An 18801-nucleotide genomic window follows, 5' to 3' on the forward strand; every position below is an offset into this window, starting at 1 on the left:
GAGGGAAAAGGTATTCCAGAAAAAAGAACTGATGTGTTGGGATTATAAAACTAGAGAATGTCAGTGTGAATGAGGCCTAAGGAGAGAGTGGAAGAAAAAGGGACCAGGGGAGGGGGCACAGACAGGAGAAACCCTCAGAGCACAGGTGAGCAGCTTTATTTTAGTTTAAAGCAACAGGGAGCTAGTAGAGCTCTTAGAAGAGAAAGAGTTAAATAAAGGAAATAAAGTTGACTTTGTGACATCACAGAAGCCTGGCTTCCGAAGTACTGAGGGCAAAACTACACAGGAGGCTACTGTAGTGCTCCAGTGGTTTACTCATCGTTCAAACAAAACAAACCAACATCTTTCCCACCTAGTTCACCAGGAAAAAATTCAAGGTGAATATTTAACTATGGTTTACTTTTCTCGATACTGAGTTTTTCTTTGGGACTTATACACAGTACCATTTGGTTGTACAATAATCTAATTAATCCTTTTGATCTCGCTTGTGAAACTGCTAAGGATATCAGTAACACAAAACTAACATTACATTGCAAAATTGGTTTAAATTATTTTAAATTACCACTAACATAATTTTAAAATGAGAAACTAACATGTCAAATGTAAAATCCCCCTCTAAGTTAAAATGACTGACGCTTTCTTCAATAAATACTTAAGGATACTTAGTCTCTGTGGAAAGGAGAGAGGTGAGAGAATAGTGGGGGGAGATTTGAGGTGAGAGGGAGGTTAGAGACATGAGGAAATCATTTTAAAAAGACTTCCAAAAAAGGCAAAAAAAAAAAGGCAAAAGAATTTTTAAAATTATAAAACCCCTGCTTACTTTTTTGGTTTTCTGGAAGTAGAGTTCAGGAAAAGCATGAAACCAGTATGCCAACTGTGATACGTAGAAAAACTTCATTTGAAATCTGTACCAACACAAGAAAGTAAAAAATACCTCTTAAAGCATACCATTTGTAAAGAATAAAGTACAAACAAACGCTGGAAATCAGGATGTACTAAGCAGCCACCTTTGTGTTATCACTTCAGGTCCCCTCACGATACTCCACGGACCGTACTCTCCAACAGCCACTTCCCCCGGCCCCCCGGCCCCCCGGCATCAGTCAGCTCCTCTGGATTAAACAGCAGAAGCAGAGACATCATCTGCAGAACACTGTGAACATGCAAGCGAGCTGCGAGGAAACAGAGCCCCTTGTCTAGTAGTTACTTAATACTGAGGAGTATGCCTGTCAGCTACTGAAGACATACGGACCATGACTCTAAGGGAATCAAATCACAGATCGGTAAGGTTTCGTCAAAAGGGAAGTGGGAAGGGCAAACAAGATGGATAGAAAAGTGAAGGTGCACAGATCAACCAGCACCTGAAACCAGGATAATCCCAATCTCAAACAATCCCTGGATTTTTTCTTAGGGAAATATGGTAACTCTACCAGGTTGCGACACTGAGAGCCCCCAATAAATGGAGGCAAACCAGGATTCCAGAGAAGAATGAGGCCCTGACGGACTCGCCAGGAGACGAATCACATTCAGTCTAGAATCCAGTCTCCTCCTCACATCACACCCCTCCAGATCTTGCGCTTTCTCTCTGCTCTCCCTCCCCCTCTCCTCCAGAGGTCTAAAGCAGAAAACACAAAGCCAATCTGAATAATTCCAGGGGGGTGGGGAGGGGGAGAAGATACAGTCCCACATAAATATGATGTTTATATCTCCAGTTTACAAAAGTGCATCGGATTAACAACTTTTAAAAGTCAGAATGGCTCAGCAGAGTATGGTAATATTGCAGGGTCATGTTATTCCCTTCATACTTTTTCACCAATCCTCACATCACAACACATTTATTGACTACTTTCTACCTGATGAGCACCTACAGCCTGGCACAGCGAAGGATATAAAAAGAGACAGTTCTTCTTGCTGTCAAGGTACATATAGCCTTGGTAGGCATGGGCACAAATTAAGACTTACATAAATGAGACAACTACAGAACAGCCAAGACAATGCATAGATAAACATAAAATACTGCATGCCAAAAAGACAAATTCAGGAGAGCAGAAGCCAATATAGGCTAAAGGAGCAAGGAAAATATGGAACAGATGTTCTAGAGCTGGGCTTGAAGAATGAATAACTTAGCTGGCTGACTTTGCAACCCCTGAGCTTCTTACAGCACTGTACAGAAACCCTGGGGGCCAGAAAAATAAAAAAGAAACAGTCCCTACCCTCAAGCTTATAGTGTAAGAGGGTAAGAAATGGAAGGAGTGAAGAGAGACTGGGGCAAAGAAAAGGAGCCAAAGAATGTAGAAGATGGAGCAGTGACGAGGAGAAGGGTTAGGGAAAAGGAAGGGAAGACAGAGGACTAAATTAGGATTACTGTTAAAAATCAGTTTTCTCAAGGTAACAAACATGCTGAAAAGATTATATACATGAAAAAAGCACACAGGAATTTTTTGTCCTTATGGCAGTGAGACTGCCAAAGACATACCTATTGTACGAATTTCCCTAAGGTCCTAAAGAGAATAACAGGAACAAATCCTGCTTAAAAGTGACATGACCACGGTCCTTAACTAAGACAAACCTGCTGAAAATGACTTACGTCATCAGGTTATGGGGATAAGCTCTCCACAAGATAGTTGGGTCTGAGATATAGTTTTCCTAAGAGAGAAGATACAAAAATTAGCTTAATGAGCATGGAAACGTCTTAGAAAATAAGACAGTATTTTCATTCCTTGCACATTTACATCTCTCCACCTCAAGTTCCACTGAATTCCAACCTTTTAGATGTTTTAGTTATTTTCCATTCAGTCGAACTGCTTACTTTAGTGAAGTGAAAATCAATATGAGTAACTTGACGTCAAATAAGACACAATTCCTGGCTTTCGAAATTCCTTCAGTCTAGTAGAGTAAAAAAGACACGTATGCAAAAAAACATAACACAACCAAAAAACAGTGATGGCACATAACAGAGTTACAACAGCCACTGGAGGGGTGAATTCTGTCCTGGGTAATCAAGCAAAAGGTTCAGAAAGAGGTGGCACCTGACAGGAGACAGAAGATCAAGGTGTTGCCAAGTTTTACAGGGTTATGTCCACATAAGAACCACGTCTTTTTCTTAGATAACCAGATCTATTTAGTGAGAATTACTGCATATGTATATAAAAAAAAAAACCTGAGGAAACTTATCCTTAATATTTTCCCACGGAAGTTTAACACCTTTACGTTTTTTAAAAAATGTATAAGATGGAACTTTTGTACATCAACAATAAAAAAAGTTTTTAATGTGTAAGAAAGATTTTAAGCTGAACTTTAATGTATCTATAAAGTATCATTAAAGCAGCAGTTTACAAAGGAACAAGCACTGGACTGAAAGGCTGAGTTTTAGTCTATCTCCAACCATAAGTGTCATACCCTGGAAAATTCACTTTACCTATTTATTCATCTCTAACATAGCGATTAAAAAAAACCACTGTGTCCTGACAAACTCAAAATATGTAAACTCTGGGGTTCATATCAACTTAAAGGACTAATATTACTAATATTAGATATTCTCTTCCCCCTCATTAGTTAGAATGGTACACTTAAAGGTGTAGATAGCCTTAATAAAAAGTTAATCAATATTTTAATTTGCTCAGAAAATACCTGGACTGTTTTTAAAGAACGAAATGACTGGAAACACTACAACTCATGTAACCCAGTGAAAGTATCACTGATAACTTACCCTTTTTGCTAATACAGAGATACCTGCAAATGACTACAAGATATGAAGACAACACTCAGATCGACTAAAAATGAGTACGGCTTTCTGAAACATTAAACATAGTTGGCAATTTTTGCTGTATAAAAACTAACTAAAAGAGAAGCTTACTGATGAAACTTGATTTATACTAGTTCAATAGCAGAACTCCTAATCTTAGATAAGAAGAACAAGAGACGAGGAATTTTTCTAAGGTTCAGGGTTTGCTTATGAGCATTAAAAATAGGACATCAATTTCTGTTCTGGGTATATAATTAAATACTTTGAGAGAGAAGAATTTCAGCACAGTACATACTTACAGATATGAGAATGAATGTGCCCCAAACACAAGAAAATAGGTAGAAGGCACTCAGCTGACCAGATTCATTAAACTTGCTGTGTTTCGTTTTGGAAAAGTGCATCCGCCTGTTAATTTTCTAAAAATATAAACAATCGTTAATAATTAAGATTATAAAATATATTTAATATGACTATCATAGTATGGAGAGCTAGTATTTTACAAAGTATAGATTTCTAAGATTGCATACTTACATCCAACACATATTCTTGAATTATGGCATGAATAATTATCGCCACTAGCATGTAGAAGAAAACTGTAGCCAAATCTTTGATACCATAGTAATAAAGGAACGCTGATTCAGTAGCTTGTTCTTCTGAAGGTCAAAAAGGACAGGACACACATACACAAAAATATACATAAGATTATAAAAACAGCACTTAAGTACAACATAGTTATGGAAACAAACAAGAGAAGACTAACCTCATAAGTAAGTTTACAGAAACATCATGGTAATTTGCTTTTGGACACCTTCAGTCTTAGGAACAATGAAAACTGCGGAGACTATCTAGAAGTCTAAAGCTTCAGAAATTATTTACAAAGACTTGACACATGTTAGTTACAGCCATTAAAGACCAGAGAACAGGGAAGCGGAGGCCACATTAAGATCCTTGAGGACTGTAAAATTGATATTACCCCAGGGATAGGGGTTAGATTATACTTAGGTTGTATTAAAGTTATACTTAGCCCATTTGCCTGTCTTTTCAAAGAACTTTTGAAACTTTCTGCTTTCTAGCTCTACTTTCAAACTAGACACCACATTTATGATTCTGCTGGAAAAGCTGACTTAACTTTAATTTGATTTAGTTTTGAATTCTAAGCAGGAGACACAGAGGCAACTGCTTCAATTGTTTTCAATCTTCAAAATTGCTAAGATTTTTTCAGAACAAGACTTAATCAAATACTTGTGAATTGATAAAAGAGCTTTGTTTTTTTTCTGGCACACTCAAATTTCAAAACAACTTTGTGGTTCTGAGTACTGTGATATCTAAGTTACTACATCAAATATTTACAAAATGATATAACTGAACAAAAACCCAACTCCATGTTGTATAATTGATCTTACATTCTAAATAGAGAGACTCCGGGCTCACGGCAAGTTTACCACCTGAATATGGTAATATTTTGTTAACTGAATACCCCACTCCTCACCCATGCTAGTTAATTATATTACTGTATTTAACTACAATCAACTTCCAATAACAACTTGATTTTCACATAGCATCATTCAGAAAAACTTTTCGAAATAAAACCTAGAAGTGTAGTTTGGATGTTTTTACCAGATGCTTATTGACATTCTCTCTAATCAAGTAACTGATAGGATGGTACAGTACAACCAAAAAGTGGAAAATAAAATGGGCTTAAGAGGGTTGTTATTACAGGTCCAAAACAGAACCCATACAAGTCAGAAAAACTGAACCTGAACATTGGGCCTTTAGAAACCTTGACTGAACAAAGACACTTCAGACAAATGTAAAATATCTATTCTTAGGATTTTCTTATGAAAAGATCAGAGGGAAGAGAAGGCAAAAAAAAAAAAAAAAGTTCTTCATTGGAATTTTAAGCCCATTTACAAAAATACACAATAAACATTAAACACATAAAAACTGATTTTCATACAATATACAGGGTGAAGTCAACGAAAAACATTAAATTTTGCATTACAAAATCATCAAAATAATATTCAGTCTAATCACGAATGAGACCCGTGAAAATAATGAAGAACCTAGTGTTCATGGAAATTTCCACGTCTGTCCTACTGAACTCTTCTACTTAACCAGAAAATTCCAAAAGAAAACTACCTACCTGTTGCAGGGATGGTAACATTGTACTGAAGAGTAACAAAAATTATGGAAGCTTTTGCTGTTATCTAGAAAGAAAAAAAAAGAAGATCAAGTCAATTTGTGACCCTCGCCCAAACAGCAAATCGGGGGGAAAAACATTCCAAGTTCTGGCCCCACATCTAAGAACCAAGGGCACCCTAGTTCCAGCTGCACCCTGACAGGCACGACTGGATTCCCGATCACCAGGGAGTTGAGCTTGAAAGTTAACATAATTCACCAGTGAAGTCTGCGGTTTAGATGGGATTGTGTAATTCACTCCTAACTTTAAGATTTCAAAAGAGATACTGCAGTTCCAGTAAACGGTGTTTCGACAAATGTTTCTCTACTCTAGACCTGTACAATGAACACAAAATTTCCATCAAGAAAAATTTTAAATGTAAATTAATGAAAGAAAAGGAAGCACAGGTACCATGACAAAAGGTAGATCAAAGGTAGCATCTGTGGTGTGTGTGTTAATCTCCCACACACCTGGCATAGTTACATGGTCGGTAAATATTTAACTGACCTGACTACTAGTAAAAGCAAAGTGGTCAGAACAGAAAAATGGAGCGCTTACTCAATATTTATAGGCACCAGGCGCTGTGCTAGACAAGAAAGGATAACAAAGGAATGATATAATCCTGATGACTAGCAAGTGAGTCCAGTCTGGAAGACAGGTAAACAAATTGCTATAAGACCACAGAATCTGGGGCTTCCCTGGTGGCGCAGTGGTTGAGAGTCCGCCTGCCGATGCAGGGGACACGGGTTCGTGCCCCGGTCTGGGAAGATCCCACATGCCGCGGAGCAGCTGGGCCCGTGAGCCATGGCTGTTGAGCCTGTGCGTCCGGAGCCTGTGCTCCGCAACGGGAGAGGCCACAACAGTGAGAGGCCCGCGTACCACAAAAAAAAAAAAAAAAAAAAAAAAAAGAACACAGAATCAATGCCAGTGTGAACTGAGGATAAACGACCAAAGCATATTTTTCGTTCTTGTTTTCCTCCTGGGGTGAGGAACGGGGCATGCTCTGGAAAGGCTTCGCAGGGGATGTGGTGCAGAAGCTGTCTCCTGTTGGAAAAGAAAAGTTCCCTAGGCTCCCGCAGTGGGACCCAGAGGGCAGCACGGGTAGGAGAAATGGAAGCACAAAGGTCAAGGAGCGGTAAACAGGAGGTCAGGCTCGGGCACACATCAGGAGGGGGTAGAAAGGCCTAGAAAAGTTACCAAGTGCTAGAAAGGGCCTAGTTTGCTGAGCTTAGTAGTTTAGATTTTATTTTAGCCCGACCAGACAGTTTTGGGAGGGGGAAGTTATGGGTGCTTTTCAGAAAGATCGCTGACTGGGGCGCAGCGCTGGCCTCTCCAGACCCCTCGGGGCCACGCTCCACCCTGCAATCAGCTTCCCCTCCTGGTCGTGTTAACGCCGCTCCCCACACCCATCCTCCCTCCACCGCGCCCCAAAGGTCCTTCACCGATTCCCACTCTCTCCAGGATAAGAACCAACCCTGCGGTCTGGCCCCTGCTTCTCCAGCACCCCCCCGCCCCCCGCCGCCCGGCCACTTCGGCCCCACCCCTTGCCTCCTGCACTCCTCCCACCATAGCTCCCTGCATCCGCGGTGTTATCTAGAACACGGCTGGAAAACTTCTCCACTGCAGATCTCAGGTCACCTACACCCTTTCAAGGGAGCCTTCCCCGTCTCCTAGGACAGGTCATTTCCTTTGTTAGATGACCTCAGAGACCTGTGCCCCTTGCTCACAAGATGCACACTCACACTCTTGGCGTGATTGTGTTAATCACTGCTGTCTCGCCCATTAGACAGACAGTAGTCTCCGTAAGAGCTGGGGGCACGTCTGTTCCTGCTCACCACTATATGCTTAGAGCCCAGCATGGCGTGTGGCACTTATTAGGCGATTGCTCAATATTACTGAACAGATACTAGATAAAATATAAATTGGAGTCAGGATGCAAGTCAAGTACGAGTTTTGCAAGAGACCCTGTGAAAAATTATAAGGTCTGAACGAAGGCAGTAGTAGTGGGTAGAGGTGGAACTTTTGAGGCAGAATAAGGCTTGGTGAGCAGGAGAGAATCAGATCATGTACTGATGCTGCAACAGCTGGGTGAAAAGCAATACTTTTAATAAAAATGTGGAATATACAGGAGGAACCGCAGGTCTGAGGGAAAGAAGAAATTGCGCTTTATATAAACTTAGATTTCTGTGAGATATGCAGGTGGCAAGACCAACAGGTAGGTAAGGCCCACGCCTGGAGCTCTGCAGGGAGACGCGGGCTTAAGGATTTGCAAGTCTCTGTTAACAGACAGTACACGGTACATAGTCGAGACTGTGCAAGTATATAAATGGTCTACAGAGAGTGTACAGGATTCGATGAGAAGTAGGACAACATCAGAACCGCGGAGAGGGCAGCGAAAGAGGCTGGTGGCAAAATAAGAAGAAATGATCAGAGAGGAGAGGCAGAGAGAGAAGGAAGAGAGCTAAATGCCCTCAAAGCCAAAGGGGAAACATTTCAAAAAGGTGTGGTTAATAAAGTCAAAGTTTCAATAGAGATGTGTCAGGACAAGAGCGCAATGGACCGGACAACTTATGAAGTCATCAGTGGTTGCAGCTTGAGTGATTCCAATGCAGAAGTGAAAGCAAAAGCCACCTCACAGTGGAGTGCAGAGCACAGGGGGAACAAAGGGGTTCCCAGCGACAGATGCCAGGTCAAGGTTTGTGTCGTTTCGTGACGGGAGGCACTGAGCTGGTGCGGGGGCAGTCGGCAAAGGCACCAGGGAACAGGGAGAAGTTAACATGTAAGGGCATAATGGATGGAAAGGTCTGGTAGGGGTGAAATATAAGGATAGAGCTAAAGGATGATCTTGAGCAGCTTTCCTCTTAGATCAGGCAGGCAGAAGGTAAAAATGATGAGATAGATAAGTTCAAAAAAAGGCAAGAAACTGAAGAAATCCCCTGTAGGGGGGCGGGGGGGAGGCAATGTCATCTGTTAAGCATAGTTGGGGACTCAAACGATGAGTATTTTTATAGTTCCTTTAGGGAAAGGAGCTGGCCAGGGAAAAGTAAAAAGATTCCCGGGTATTACTTTTGTCTGAGGTCAGAAACCTTTGACTTGTAATATTATCTATCAGCAAGAGTGCATGACTTTCTCTGACAACACTGAGCAATCCACAAATGGGAAGGCACGGAAAAGGCAGATGGCAGGCTGGATCCACGGTTGGCTATGTGCAGGCCAAGGAGGGAGAAAGACCAAGAGGGAAAGGGAGCTGAGGGCCTGGGGAGAGTGTGGACAGTAGTTAAAGTCTACAGGAAGGAAAGCAAAGCAAAGCAACGAGGGGCTAATATACTGGAGAAAAGGAAAGGGGACCAGGCCCCACAAAAGCCTGGACTAGGTGGAGAGCTGGCATACGAGCAGCAGACGTGGGGAGGTGAACACCATGCCGGGTGCAGCTGAGTTCTGCTGTTCTGGAATTCAGGACCTGGAAATATGGCAGGCTTGTGAGATAATGTCAGGGTATGGCCACCACAGTGAGTTGTTTCACTGGGTATACACATAAAGATCACTGCCCTAGAAAAGGCAAGTAAGGCTTTTCTGTATTATATTTTGGGTCATTCACACGGATACGTGAGGCCACAACAATGACATGGATTTCCAGGGTGACACTGCTTTCCTGTGATTCTTTTTAATGAAGTTGACTGATTACTAAATTTTATGTTTTAATATCTTTGTTTAGATTTCATATATCAACGCACACACACGCCACATCCCTGTTTCTTAAAATATGAGGTCACCACTACCATAGCTAAAAAAACTTTTTAAGTCTTTTTACAAATGACAAGTAAAATTCTTCAAAGATAAATTTAATATCAAATTCCCAAAGCAACAAAAATTAGATTATTCTTTAATGCTAGGCTTCCAAAGAAAATTAAAATCTGGCTTCCAGCTAGCTTAGCATGGGACAGCAAGCAGAATAAGAAGAAAAATACAAACTACATACCCTAAAAATGTTTACAGAAAAATTTTTTAAAAAGAAGAAAAATTAAACCAGTAATCATGCTCTTAGCCATTTCTAGGGGCCCTAAGCCTCATACCACGGCCAGCACTGCTTTAGTTAAACTAATATTACAGTTAATCAATAGTAAGACAAATTAGTTTGGAATAAAATATGCTACAGAAATATACAATGCACTCAAAAGTAAAAATGAGTTTATGACGATTTTGGACATTTAAAGCACTTCTCTCCATTTATAAGAAAAATATGAGACTTATTCGGATACATCTTAAACACGTTACCACGACTCTAATGAATTATTTAATTCTGCATTGTATAGAGTATCATGAATATCATAATATTTCTTTAGTGGTCACCAGCTGGGGCTTGGTATCTTTTCTTGTCATACAGAGATGTTAACTATTTTGTACTTGTCAGAGGGAAGTGTCACTACTACATTGACTGGGTGTCTCAAAGATAAAGGCAATTTCTGAATATCAAATCCCACTTTCTCACCAGCTTATATAAAATTAAGTTCTTAAAAAAAAAAGGAGGAAAGAAAATGTTGGCATTAAGATAAGCCATGCTTAAAAATAAAACAAACCCCCAAGACTGTTCTACATAGTTGAAATTGTAAAGGTCCCCCAAACCTGGCATGGCACAAACAACCTGGACTCCTGAGTCTCTGAAAAGTAAATCCCTCCCAGAAGAAAATATTCCTCATGGAAACCCGTAACTCCTCTTTTGTATCCTCACTTTCAGAAAGCTTCCCAAGTATCTTTACATCTTTCAACTGTTAAATTTTCCTAACTCCAATATGAAGTCATTCATTATAGACCATGATGTGCAGTATGTGGACAGAAACTGTCTGTACTAAAAACATGATTTCAAAATTCACAGCAATTTTTGATAACACAAACTTCCCTGGAAATTAAACTCTTCCATATCTCCCAAACAAACTATTGCTTTATCAACCTTATCAGTATATATAATCTCTTTAGATGCTAACTGTTAGAACATTTTCTCACATAAAAATGCTGTCTTCGGGCTTCCCTGGTGGCGCAGTGGTTGAGAATCTGCCTGCCAACGCAGGGGACACGGGTTCGAGCCCTGGTCTGGGAAGATCCCACATGCCGCGGAGCAACTAGGCCCGTGAGCCACAATTACTGAGCCTGCGCGTCTGGAACCTGTGCTCCGCAACAAGAGAGGCCGGAATAGTGAGAGGCCCGCGCACCGCGATGAAGAGTGGCCCCCGCTCTCCGCAACTGGAGAAAGCCCTCACACAGAAACAAAGACCCAACGCAGCCAAAAATTAAAAAAAAAAAAATTCTGTCTTCTGTTTTTCGACTTTGATAAATACCTAAGGAATAATGAGCTACCATGTACGGTATGCCTCCTGTAAGCCACACTTCGAACTAGCCATTATAAAACTAGTTTAATTCTCAGAGTAATCTGATGAGCCCCATTTTACAGAAAAAGAAACAAGTTCTAAGAAGTTATATGACATGCCCTAGGCCACCCAGTTAGCAAGCAGTAGAGCCCTAACTCCCTTTAGCTTCAGCGTCTATATTGATTCTTCATTTTGGCTAGTAATACAGTATGTTATTGCTTTGTCAATTTCACCATAAATCCTCTGACATTTCCTCAATGTCGGAAAGCCTTTCCTTTACACAAAAGGCTGAACACTTCTGTTGCAAAAACGTTAACTTCTCTATTATTCTGGCACAAATACTGTCATTCTATAACTACGTTAACGTTGAGATTCAGCAATTACTTTATTATCATTTTTTAATTAATTAATTATTTTTAAAAATTATTGGCTGTGTTGGGTCTTCGTTGCTGCACACAGGCTTCTCATTGGAGTGGCTTCTCTTGTGTTGCAGAGCACGGGCTCTAGGCGCGGTGGCTTCAGCAGTTGTGGCACGTGGGCTCAGTTGCTCTGCGACCTGGGGGATCTTCCTGGACCAGGGCTTGAACCCGTGTCCCCTGCATTGGCAGGCGGATTCTTAACCACTGCGCCACCAGGCAAGTCCCACGGCAATTACTTCAGAGGTCAAGTAGCAAAACTAATCCAGTGAATTTTTTCCCATATGTAGATAACATGCTTTCGACTCCTAAAACTTGAACATATGGTAAGAAAAATGTAGTACAACCTGCACAAACTTCCTTCTGTCTACTACTTCAACATTCTTTTTTGAACTGACTTTAAAAACTTCTATTTAGATCTTTGTTGTGTCTATTTAAATTGATAAATTTTACGGATGTAAAGGTGAAAATCCACTCACTGTTAAAAAATCATTGACATGTGAGGCAAGGTATAGGTGGTGAACTTCTCTAGAAATGTGGTAAGAGAACATGAAATATTTTACATAAAAGCAACGTTATAACATTTCTGAGTGTCAGCACTTCTGATTTATATTCCATTTCATTCAACGCATTGCAAATACACCTTGCAGGTAATATTACTCCTAAATTATATCTTTAAACACAGGGATTCTTACCACGTGGAGACGGGTATATGGCAAGCTTTACGGAACTGTTCAGTATATTGTACACACAAAAGTATTACTTCTAACACCAAAGCAGAAAGTATATACAAGTATAAAATTCAGAAAAAGAGTACAAATGTTTAGCATTGCATTTCTAATATCATATACATTCATGTAGTTCTGTATAAACCGTGAGATGCCTTCTCACCATATCATCTGATCTCTGCAAACAATGGCTTTGAGAACAGCACAGGTGATGTTATTTCCTTATACAGAACAGAAAAACTGAGGCTTAGCCTTGGGTCATTCAGTAGGTAAGTAGCACAGGCCCAGCCTAAATCGAACGATGTGACATATGTTAGTTCCCTTCTACCCTCCCTTTCAGGATACCTACTATCTCCTTAGCAGTGGACTAAGTGGACGTAAATGACACTATCAAGAATCAAAAAATCTGTATCCGGGCTTCCCTGGTGGCGCAGTGGTTGAGAGTCCGCCTGCCGATGCAGGGGACACGGGTTCGTGCCCCCGTCCGGGAAGATCCCACATGCCGCGGAGCGGCTGGGCCCGTGAGCCATGGCCGCTGAGCCTGTGCGTCCGGAGCCTGTGCTCTGCAACGGGAGAGGCCACAACAGTGAGAGGCCCGCGTATCGCCAAAAAAAAAAAAAAAAAAAAAATCTGTATCTAGATCCAGAAAAGCCTATTTGAAGAGAAGCAAAAAATTATTAAAATATTAAGTTACCTAATCATAACATTTTAAAAACCCACATGGGCTCCATTTAAACTATTTATTCAACTTTCGGTCACTGGCAGTCTCATTACACCAGCTTTTCTCAAGAATTCTTAATGTCACTCATTAAGCAAATACTTTTTAAGCATCTCCTAAATTTAGGCTTTGGAAATAGATTAGAAAACCCCCAAAATTTCTGCCCTCACTGAGGTTACATTCCAGGAGCGGGGAGACAATAAGTAAGTAAAATAATTAGTGTGAAAAAAAAATAATTAGTGTGTTTGGTGGGGCACAGGAGCTACAGAGAAAAATTAAAAAGGGAAAGAAGATAAGGAATGGGGGTGTGTATTGGGGAGCGAGGGAAAGGAAGCCGTAGGATGTTACACGTTCACCTTGCAAAGTTTATTACCCACATTCAACAGCTGTTAAGTAAGTCATCACAATACTCGCTACGTGGGATGAGAATTTACACACTCTTGACATTTCCATCCTCTCCTATTTCAAGAAACAAAAAGAAAATTATCCGACGCCTCGGCACTGCTGTTCAGAACCCCGATTTCTGTATCAGACCTTGTTTCCTTAAGGAAAGAGCAAGCGCTGGGGCAAAAAGTTCGATCACTGGTAACAATACCAGCTTGGGAGACAGGAGTTAAAACAATCGGGTGGGTGCGACTCGGAGCTCCGATCCCGCGGAGATCACTCGCTGCCCCGCGGCCACCGCCCTTCCAGTGGGCAGCGGACGCCGGGTTCCGTCGGTTTCACCCCAGACTCGGTGCCGCCGCAGCCCCCACCCCCGTGCGCTCTCCGGCCCCCACGGCCTGGCCAGCCGGGCGCGCCGGCCATTGCCCAGCCCACCCACCGCCCGCAGCCAGCTCGGCGTGCAGGGGCCGCCCCCGCCGACCGCCGGCCCCTCGCCGGCTGCCACGTAACCCTTCCCGGGAACCAGGAACTGCGCGGCGCGGCCGGCGGGAGGGGGCGGCGGCGGGAGGGCGGCGTGCGTGACGGCCGAGGGGGCGACGCGGCGGCCCCGGCCCCTGCGGGCGCACGGCGGCCAGGCTCCCGGGGCTCCGCAGTCCCAGGCCGGCTCGGCGCGGGGCGGGGCAGGCCCGCTCCTCCGGGCTGGGCGGCCGGCACCTCCCCCCGCCCCCCCACCGCCCGCCAGGGTCCCCCGCGGTCCCGGGCCGAGGGGCTGAGCTGGCAGCCGGTACCCGGGGAGGGGACGGCGGGCGGGCGATTGCGGCGCGGGCAGGGCTCACCTCGAACATGAGCCCCAGCAAGAAGACCATCGCCACACAGGAGACGATGTCCGCGTGATTCTGCAGGACGAATTCGTGGCTCAGGACCGGAGGGCTCTTGGTGCTCTTCTTGCGAATCGCCATGGTGAAGCCGTCGCCCGTGCCTGCAGGTGCTCCGCCCCGGCTCCGCTCTTCCCAGCTGCTCACCAACTCGCCGCCGCCGCCGCCGCCGCCTCCCCCTGGCTGCTCCTCACAGCCCCGCCGCTGCCGCTCGCTGGGGCTTCACTTCCCATCCCACAGCCAGTACGCAGCCGCCGGGGCCGCCCGGAAAAAAAAAAAAAAAAAAAAAAAGAAAGGCAAGCCCACAGAGGAGGCGAGCATGCGCACTGGGGAGACGGCGCTCTCTCGTGCCGCGGCCGCCCCTGCGAGCCCACAGCGCCGCCTAGGGAGCGGAGGCCGTCCGCCCGGGGCCGGGCGAGTGTAAGAAACCTGACCTGAGCGGTGCCTCCCCTGCCCCGCGCCAGGGCGGGGCGGGGTGGGGGGTTGGGAGTCGTTTGAGGCGCGAGCTTCCTGCGGTTACTAAACAGGCTGAGTCCGCGCCGCGGTCACAGGGCGGCCACGTGCTACGGCGTGCACGGGTGCAAGCGTGCTTTCCGCCCTCTGTGCCACCCTGGCCTTGGGTGTCAGTGCCTGCTTCCACATTGATTGTCACTTCTTGAAAGCCACTGCCACCAGCAAAATAATCTAAACGTATGAGTACAGCTTAACTACATAAGGGTAGGGGCATTCTTCGGTTTTCGCAGCTGCCTTAAAAGTTAACTTCAGAGTTATTTTAAACACGCCTGAGGACTTGTTTCCTGTTCTTTGTAGCCTTGAGCTAGTTTTCAAAAAGAACAATTCCTATTTGGTCTCACCTACCCCTTCCCCAATGGGCATGGGACTGGAGTAAGTTCATCAGTCTGGGTTTACTGGCTTCATACTTATTATTAACGACACTTCTTGGTAATCTAGGGAGATGATTTTTAAAAGTTTGTGGATTAGACACGTCTTCCTCTTTCACATTTCTGCCCAAACCAAGACTCCCTGTATTCTTTCTCCAGATGAATTGTACCACTGTTTACCCATTTGCCAGATCTAGAAACCAGAGTCATCCTGGACTGATCCCTTTCAGCATCCTTCCGTATCCAAACTATTACCAAACAAACCTAAGGCCTTTCAGTCCCCCCTTCCCTTTCCCACTGCTGCACCCTCAGGAGGGGACTCACCGCTCGCCTACAATATTACAAGTCTGGTGAATGCCTCAGTGGTTTAAGAACATGGGTTTTTAAGTCAGAATTCTGTTACTCATTATCTGTATGATCATGGTTACTTATCTCCATGAGATTCGATTTCTTCATTTATTTATGTATTCATGCATTCAAAAAACTATTTATTGGGCAGCTACCATATGCTAAGCACTGGGGATACAGAACTGAAGGAAAAGTACAATTGAACCTATTCTTATGGGGTTTCATTTTAGTATGGGAAGAGGATCTTTACACAAGATTTAAAACGTTAAACATGTCTTAAATTGAGATGAGGGTCCTGGAGAAAAATAAAGCAAGGGGAATAGGGAAAGTGTGGGAAATTGCATTTGCCTGAAGACTTGAAGAGGTGAGGGAGCAAACCATATCATCAATAAAAAGGAGATATTTGTAGTACCTGTAGCCTACTTTAGCAATTAAATGAGATGATTCAAGGAAAGTGCTTAGTAGAGAGTTAGGTATAAATGTTAGCTATTATTGTTATTATTTTTTCTTTTTGGTCACGCTGCTTGCGGGATCTTAGTTCCCTGACCAGGGATTGAGCCGGTGCCCCCTGCGGTGGGAGCAAGGAGTCCTAACTGCTGGACTACCAGGGAGGTCCCAAATGTTAGCTATTATTATTTTCCTACTTTCTGATCAAACAATTACTAGTTTAACCTACCTCCAAATACCTTCCAATTTCATATTAGAATGATGCTTCTAACAAAATTTTTCAAAAATTTTTGGTGGCTTCCCTTTTCCTTTATGGGAAGATAGCACGACTAAATAGTGCTTTACGGTTTGGCTTCTGCCTACCCAGACATGCTCAAACGCTACCTCTACAGGCCCCAATCTCTTAGTACCAGCACTACTGGCTTCCCACTCTATACACATGATAGTCTGCTCTCTTCCCACGCTCTCCCTGGCTTTGTGCTTGCTGCTGCTTCTGTCTGGGATGTTTTCTCCTCTCCCCTCATCTACGCAGCCCACGCCTACTGTTCCTTCAAATCTCATTCACAGGTGACTTCACTGAAACCTTTACTGACTTCTGTGGCCATCTCTAACTACTCAATTGCATTTTTTTTTTTTTTTTTTTTTGCGGTACACGGGCCTCTCACTGTTGTGGCCTCTCCCGTTGTGGAGCACAGGCTCCGGATGCGCAGGCTCAACGGCCATAGCTCAGGGGCCCAGCAGCTCCGTGGCATGTGGGATCTTCCCGGACCGGGGCACGAACCTGTGTCCCCTGCATCGGCAGGAGGACTCTCAACCATGCGCCACCAGAGAAGCCCTCAACTGCATTTTAAAAAATAGCTTTAATGAGATATAATTTATATCACGTAGTTCACCTATTTCAAGAGTACAATTTGATGATTTTTAGTATATTTACAAAATTGGGCAACCACCGCCATAATTTAACTTTAGAACATTTTTATTATTCCCCAAAGAAAGACTTAGTTTTTATTCTTGAGACTCATATACCTGGAATGGAAGGCAATAAACAAGTCATTACCAATGTGATGGGTATTTTCAAGACTTGTTTGGTGAAGGGTGATGTGGAAATATTCTAGGTCATTTGGAAATTAATTGTTCCACTAAAGTGAGTTTTTAAACTGAAATGGACTCTTTCAAACCTTAAAATTTAATTATTTTTCACTCTTTTGTGAGAAAATACCCCCACTGGTGTTCTTTTAGTTACATGAAACCTACCATACTCTGGACAGCTGTAGGACTTGGGATGACCACTGGATTTGGCAAGACAGAGGATGTGAGTTTGTGGCAGTGTGGGTTATCCAGGAAATAGATGCCAAGACAAAGTTAGTATCGTAAGGGATTCGTCGTCAATAACATTTGTGAGAAATAAATGGGAGAGGAGTCGGTAGGGAAAGCCTGCAGACCATGATACCTGTCTGACACCGGTGAAAGGAAGGAGGGAGGACCCGCCAGGAAGACCTCACGCCGAGGTGCAGCCTGAGAACAACTCGGCCAGCCCAGCGGGGCGCTCCAGCACACTGGGCAGAAATGGTGGGTCCTTGTAGTACTGCTCTGCTTAGTCAGGGGCTGGGGGCTCCCGCCCTGCACTCTTGCCATCTTCCAGAGAAAGTCACAGCGTTTGCCAGGAGGTCCTCTCCCTCTTGGGCTCAGTTACCTACCTGCTCCTTCCTCTGGCCCCTTGAATCACTCCATGGTTACAGCCAGTATCCCTTGTGGTTTCCTTACTCTCTGCCCATACCTCTGAAGAGTGCTTTTGTGAAAATTTCCTCAAATTACCCACTTTGAATGTGCCATTTGCTCCTGCTAGGACCCTATCTTACTATGAAGATCATTAGTGACCTTCAAGAGGGTGTTTTCTTCAGAATGATAGGAATAAGTAGCCGATTGGAGTGGGTTTCGAGAGAGTGGGAGATGGAAACATGGAGGCCTGTGTATAAGCAACTCATCTGAGGAGTTTTTCCTATAAGATGAGACAGAAATGGGCAAGTAGGTAGAGAGGGGCTGAAGGGTCTAGGGAAAGTTTTTGTTTTCTTTTTGGATATGATCCCTTTTTAAAAATTTTATTGAAGTATAGTTGATTTACAATGTTGTGTTAATTTCTGCTGTACGGCCAAGTGATTCAGTTATACATATATACATTCTTTTTCATATGCTTTTCCATTACGGTTTATCACAGGATATTGAATATAGTTCCCTGTGCTCTACAGTAGGACCTTGTTGTTTATCCATTCTGTATATAATAGTTTGTGTCCACTAATCCCAAACTCCAAACCCGTCCTTCCCCATGGATATGATCTATTCTGTGTTAGCACACAGAGAGAATGACCCATTAGAGCAAGAAGTTTCTTCTGCAGGAGATACCTGCAGGTCTGTAAGAGGTGATGGCATCTTGTGTACAAGTAGAGGCACCCACTGTAACAGGGATGGGGTTCCCACAGTAACCAGAGGACAGCAGAGTTTGTGGATAGGTTAAGAATGGCCAGATGAAGTTGTCTTCTTGTTGCTTCCATTTTCTCAGTAACATATGAAATCATCAGGAGTGGGGATACTATACTGGAGACTGAGGAGAAAAAGGGGTAAAATTGTGGGAGGGTGAATGGATTAGAGGAGTATAATCAGACATCAGTGCTTCCTCCTTGAGGACCTGCATTTAAAGTGAGGCTAGTAAGCAGAGCCCCCTA

General features: G+C 43.4%; 1 protein-coding gene across 1 annotated transcript in view; it reads right to left on the bottom strand.

Annotated features, from left to right (window-relative positions):
• The window catches only part of TRAM1 (translocation associated membrane protein 1), a 30298-nt gene extending 15610 nt beyond the window's left edge, over nt 1-14688 (bottom strand). Inside the window, exons 1-6 of the mRNA XM_081258750.1 lie at nt 14367-14688; nt 5886-5949; nt 4274-4395; nt 4042-4158; nt 2585-2643; nt 821-905 (exon numbers count right to left, since the gene is read on the bottom strand). Coding sequence (XP_081114876.1) covers nt 821-905; nt 2585-2643; nt 4042-4158; nt 4274-4395; nt 5886-5949; nt 14367-14489 — 570 coding nt within the window. The 5' untranslated portion in view covers nt 14490-14688. The remainder of the gene's footprint in view (nt 1-820; nt 906-2584; nt 2644-4041; nt 4159-4273; nt 4396-5885; nt 5950-14366) is intronic.
• Nucleotides 14689-18801: the final 4113 nt, after the last annotated feature.

This window comes from Mesoplodon bidens, assembly GCF_964165515.1.
Source record: "Mesoplodon bidens genome assembly, chromosome: 16".
Classification (NCBI taxonomy): Eukaryota; Metazoa; Chordata; class Mammalia; order Artiodactyla; family Ziphiidae; genus Mesoplodon; species Mesoplodon bidens.